General features: G+C 41.6%; 1 protein-coding gene across 2 annotated transcripts in view; it reads left to right on the top strand.

The window, feature by feature from the left end:
* Positions 1 to 411: 411 nt before the first annotated feature.
* LOC135099762 (uncharacterized) overlaps positions 412 to 6,000 on the top strand; it is a 26,797-nt gene continuing 21,208 nt past the window's right edge. The window contains exon 1 of one of the 2 annotated variants that reach the window (XM_064002272.1): positions 412 to 557. In XM_064002272.1, the coding sequence (XP_063858342.1) occupies positions 516 to 557 (42 nt within the window). In that variant the 5' untranslated portion in view covers positions 412 to 515. The remainder of the gene's footprint in view (positions 558 to 6,000) is intronic. The other variant, XM_064002271.1, reaches the window with a different exon arrangement.

Raw genomic sequence — 6,000 nt, 5'->3', positions numbered from 1 at the left:
AGGAGACATGGGATAGAGTACTTTTGGAGAGAAAGACATGTAAAGGCAACCTTGAGGTGCAAAGCTAAATTAGAGCAAATGAATGGTGTAAGACTAGCGAGAAAGGTGTTTCTATGGAATGTTAGGAACGGCAAGTTGGGGAAGAAATGTGTTAAGATGGCAGTAAAAAGTGGCTTGGAAATTACACCTTTTAAGAGTAAAAAAAAAAAAAAAAAAAAGTCAAGTAAAAAAAAAAAAATTAAGTTCAAATTTAAAGCATATTAAAGCATCTGAAGTTCAAATATTGAAATAAGTGAATTTTAGTAAAAAAAAAAATCAAATAAAAATACTTTATTTAAATAAGTAAAAAAAAAAAAAAGATAAATAAATAAAATAAAAAAATGATTTGAAAAAATATGAAGTTCAATTTAAAACAACAACCAGGGCGAAAAATGATGTATGTATACCACCCACGGACGTATAATTATTTATTATTTAAACCTCCATGAGTCGTATCTCTCAACACCAACGTGTGCATGAGCCAGCCAGCCGTCACTCATTCTCCCAGCTGTTGCAAGGTAATTAAAAAAAAAAAAACTAATGTTGCACTGTGTTGACTTATATTATAAAATATGCAACAACATAGTAGTTTTTTTTTTCTTTTTTAACTGAATTGTGTTTATTGCTTTTATTAGAACTCGGTGTTTTGTAGCCTGGTCAGCATTATTTCAGAGATTAGGTTATAGCTAATGAATAATGAGATCTTTTCACAATTTCTGCCCCAAGCTGGAAATAATTTGTTACATGTGTATGTGTGCGTAGTTTGTTGGTTTATGTTCGGTTACTTTTCATTTCAACAGTATGGCCTCAGATGCAATTGATTACACTAGTGCAATGAAACCTCCATAAACAAAACTATATGGGGCGAAGTGGCTGACAGTTTATCCAAAAGTTAGATTTATCCGACAATGCACTCATGCCTCGGTACTACGGAGCTTGCTTTAACGGATTTCGGAAGCAGCGGACAAAATCTGGAGCAGCCGAATCAATTTGAAAGTACCGCGCGCTACTGATGGAATTGTGGCAAATTGGACACCAGCTGGTCAGTATGTTTACATCAGTACAACACGTGTAGCTCACTGTTCCGTGGTTTTTGGCTTTTTTATGTGTTGTTTGAATTATCATAATTTTCTACAACCATGCCATCTGGAGGAAAAGTGTGAATTTAACAGTACCACAAGCTTGAGTTGATAAAAAAAAAAAAAAAAAAAAAATAGAAAGTGGTGCGTCTGTGAAGTGGGTAAGTGAGGAATATAGTGTAAAAAAATAAACAGTTTCAGATATTCGTAAGGCAAAACCTAAACTTATCGAAAATGCTGTGAAATATTCTGTTGATGGATATGCAAGTAAGTCTGGTTCTGTAGCGACCCGCAAGAATATGAAGGTTGGTAATCAGGAGTTAGACAAAGCTGTGTATAAAGTGGTATGTGCAGTAAAAGGCTTGTTGTACTAAAGTAATCTCTGGAATTATACGAAATGGATGTGAGCAACTCAGTAAGCATTTAGGTATTCAGTGATGGTTGGCTGTGACGTTTCCGTAACGTATGTTTTCTGCGTGATACGCAGGTGAGGGGTGAGGCAGGCAGTGCAGATACGGCAGGTGTTGAGGTTTACCGGGTTAAGCTCAATGAGCTGATTAAGAAAGTCTTCTTGTGTCCCAGGTATACAAAGCAGATAAAACTGGCTTATTTTGGCGCTCTATGCCTATAATAATACTCAGGCATGTAAGGATGAAGAAGTAATAAGAGGGAAGAAAATGTGTAAGGAAAAGATTTCAGCACTACGTTGTGCTAATGATGACGGTATGCACCAACAGTATCCCTATGCACTGAAAGATTACATGCGCACCTTGCCAGTTCATTATTACCATTTCAAGAAAGCTTGGTTTAATCCTTTCATTCTTTTGACTGGTTTTATAAGCATTTTGTAACAGAAGTATGAAGGTACCAGGAGGACATGTTGAAGTTTCACCATGATGGTGTAAAAGGTCTTCTCCTTTTAGATAATGCACCTGCCCTTCCCAGTGCTGACAAACTTTTAAGTGTTGATGGCAGAATATGTGCCATGTATTTGCCAGCAAACATCATGTCACGATCCAGCCAATGGACCAAGGCGTCATCAGTGCCTGTAAAGTGCTTGTCACACCTTGGCGATTAAGACAACGAATGCCTAGCGTATGTGAAACGTTGTTGTATGCTGAACTTCGTTTTTCGGCCCGTTTTCGACGTATGCAGAGCGTATGACTATCGTATGGGTAGCGTACGAGTAGCAAACTGAACGTGTCCATAACGTATTGTGAACTGATATGAGACGATTGTGTAACGTGTGGCATCGAATGAGGAACGTACTGAGCGCGTGAGGAACGTGTAAGGAGCGAATGGGTAACGATCGAGTAACATACATGTAATGATCGAGTAACATACGTCCATCGATCACGTGACGCATGTCAACTGTATAAAAAGGTTGCTGCAAGGACATTTCGTGTCACATCTGCGAGTATTCCAATCATGGGCTAGAGACCAGGAAACCAACACAGGGCCACAGCCGTAGCTGCAAGTCACCCACACCATCACCTTCACTTCCAGTCTCGGACGGTTCAGGTGCTGAAGATGGGCATGACCCATCTCCGCCACTGCCAAGAGATGTCTCCCTTGCAGGCTCCACCGCATCCTCTGCTGCATTGATCTCTGCTCGACAATCACTTGGGGTGAAAAAGAGAGCCAAAAAGACTCAGTTTTGTTTGGATCCTGAAGAAGAGCAGATAATGTGCGACTTTGTGAGAGAAAATAACATATTGTGGGATGTAAAGAAGAATGACTACAGATGTGTAGACAAGAAAACTAAGCTAAGGAAAGATCAGGCAAAGATTATGGGGAAAACAGTGGATCATCTCCAGGGGTGGTTTCGCTCCCTGAGGGATACCCACACACGTCTTCACAAGAAGAAGAGTGGCGATGGAACGCCAGACTTCACAGAGAGAAAGCAATAGAATTGCAAAGTTTTGAGTTCTTAAGGGCAATTCTCAGACATTGACTAGAGCCAGTTAAGAGTGTAAGTGCAAAAGAAACTGCACATCAATTTCAGTGTGATTGGATCTGCTGTTTTTCTATAATAACAATTGTTATATTTGTATGTCAAGGCAGGAATTCTGGCCCATTGAAGCAACCTGGAAGCAGCCGAGAATGCCTGCCCCAACCTTGCTGCAGAAAACGGACCACCCTCCCCAGTTTCCTAATCCTCTTCCCCGCGGAACGGCAGGTGTGGCCAGAAGGAGGACGACATTCTCCTCTCCCTTCAAAAGAGGGTAAATTAGTTGGGGAGGTCCTGAAGGTTCTTGCAAACCCCAGGGAACCCATAACAGAAACTGTAGCATTTGCTAATTCTGTCAGGGACAACCTCATGGCTATGTCAAAGCGGAAGTTCAAGAAAGCTCGCACACGGATCAACACCATTTTTGACCCAAATAATGAATGAAGACAGTGACAAGGAAGTGTGCACAGTCCCCACGATTGCTGTGGCTGCTCCTTGTGCTGTGCAGCATTCTTCAGCTCCATCCACAACTTCCACAAGTTACAAAACACCATCAGAGGTCTATTAGCCCCCTCCACACGTGTGGACGTGTCAGTCTCCTGCTACATCGGTCTTGGGGTCACAGACGGGTGATTATGTCCATCAGTATCTCCGGCAGCCTCTCAGTTTCAGCAGCAGCTGTCTCAGGAGACCCAACAAAGCCCCAGCGGAATGGCCACTAGTAGCCAGAGTTTTTGGTAACATTTCAGGGCTGTCTGTGGTGCTTAACTTATCTGGCCTTGATGGTAGAAGCAGCCCCAGTGAGCGCCCCAGTGTCGAAATCAGTATCCCTTAACACTCATCAGAGAACTAGAGACAGTTTTGTGCCAAAGACAGTGTACTCGTATTTGTCATGTCATCAGTTGTAAACGTTGCAATTTTTATTTCGTATATTTGTAGTTGTCATGTGGTCTGATGTAATACTATGTGGCCTTTTCACTAATAAATTTACTGTGCCAGTTTGTCAGTTCAGACTTTAATAGATATAGTTTGTTAGTTTGAAACTTTAATAGACAATAAAATGTTTGAACTTTACAAGTGCTTTATTTTTTTACATTTATTATATAACAAGAAACTTCATGATTGCAGTGATAAAAATGGTTATCCGAATAGTCTACAAAAGGTGAATGTCCATAATCTATATCATTCTGTCTTGTCAAGGAACTGCACCAGCTGGCAAGTTAATCCAGTGCTTCAGGAGATTCCTTTGTATCTTTCCCTTCTTGGAGGAAGTGTTGGGGCCACTAGTTGTATGGGTGTCCTCCATGTGATGTCCCTTTCACCATGTTCCTGGAACAAAGTCACGGTTCTCATTCTCAAGCCTATGCAGCAGCTTGTTCTGAAGTCCTGGGTACCTGGTCCTCATAATGTTATGAAGAATCAAACATTCTTTCCCAAACAGCTTTACAGTGGAGGGGTCCTGTTGCATTGTAGTGAGCAAAACCTGGATCCTGTTAGCCAGGATGCCAAAGGCATTTTCCACTACCCTCCTACCTCGAGAAAGCCTGTAGTTAAAGATGTGTTCTTCATTTATCAGTCCCCGAAGATTTTATGGCTTCATCATGGTCTCTCTTAGGGCGAAGGCATCATCACCAATGAAGAAGTAGGGCACATCCTGGTTGTCATTGGAAAGAGGCACAAGGTCAGGGAAGCCCAGAGTACCATCCTCAACACATTCTTTCAGTTCAGATGTATTATATATCTGCATCTGATGCTGGTCCAGCACCACAAACATCTTCCCAGATAAATTTATTGTCAGCATCTACAAGTGCCATTAGAATAATGAAGTAAAATCCTTTGTAATTAAAGTACATAGTTCCACTGTTAGGTGGCCTTCGGATGGCCACATGCTTCCCATCAAGTGACCCACATGTATGGGGAAAGTTCCATCTTTGCAAGAACTTGTCGGCTATGGCTCTCCAACCTTCAGAAGTACTTGGACAAACCATCACCTCATTGGCATACTCATCAATGATGGCTTGACACACTTCTCTACATGGAGGGACCCTCCATGCAAACTTCATTGAGACATACATATTGCCTGAGGCAAGGTGACACAAAGTCAGGACCAGCTTCAGTCCAGGCGGAAGTGGTTCACTATAGAAAGTGTGCTGCTTAGTTATCCTTGGGGCAAGTCCTCCTAGCAGCTCATCAAACATTGCTGGAACCATCTGCATGAAGTTGGTGAATGATGCTGGGTCCTCAGCCCTCAGTTCCACCATCAGCTGGTCATACAAGCCAAACTGTTGGTGTCTCCCTATCCAAGACCTCATCCAGTTTCTCTGTCGACATAATAATAAAAATAGTAATAATAATTCATTCAGAGGGCTTTTCTCCAGTACATAGCTTCATTTGCCAACAATACATACAAAATACATATATGTTGTAATAACACCTGCATTTCTTCTAGTTCTTTGCAAATCAAATCTGTGAGGTCATTCTAATGTTGCAGGACAGCAAGCTGGTAGTTTCTTCTCAGCACTTCCGGACACTCAATCTCTTCACAGGATGCTACCTGCAAAGTGAAGGTTTCCTCTGAAAAAGAGGCCTTTTTATAGACCAATCCCTCTAAAACACTCCAAACACGGTATTCACGCAATGAGTACGTTTGCAACATGTTATGTAAATTTTACATTCGTTGCCATCACGTCCAACCTGTTAGTGTACGTTGCATGTAGTGTCCATACATTCGCTACACGTCCAGTGGCCATTTCAAACATGACAGCTATGCATTCTTGGTACATTGGTCATCAAATTAACGAATACAACGCGTGAAGAACGATCAGAGAACGAATGATAACGATCGCCTAACAAGCCTCCAACTTATCCCAAGCGTATGCATATTGTACTGGCCATACGCTGGCGCATGTCGAGAATTTTGTGCATGCTCAA

This window comes from Scylla paramamosain, chromosome 4 (genome assembly GCF_035594125.1).
Source record: "Scylla paramamosain isolate STU-SP2022 chromosome 4, ASM3559412v1, whole genome shotgun sequence".
NCBI lineage: Eukaryota > Metazoa > Arthropoda > Malacostraca > Decapoda > Portunidae > Scylla > Scylla paramamosain.
Note: the sequence above shows the minus strand (reverse complement) of the source record. Positions and strands in the feature narration are given on the sequence as shown.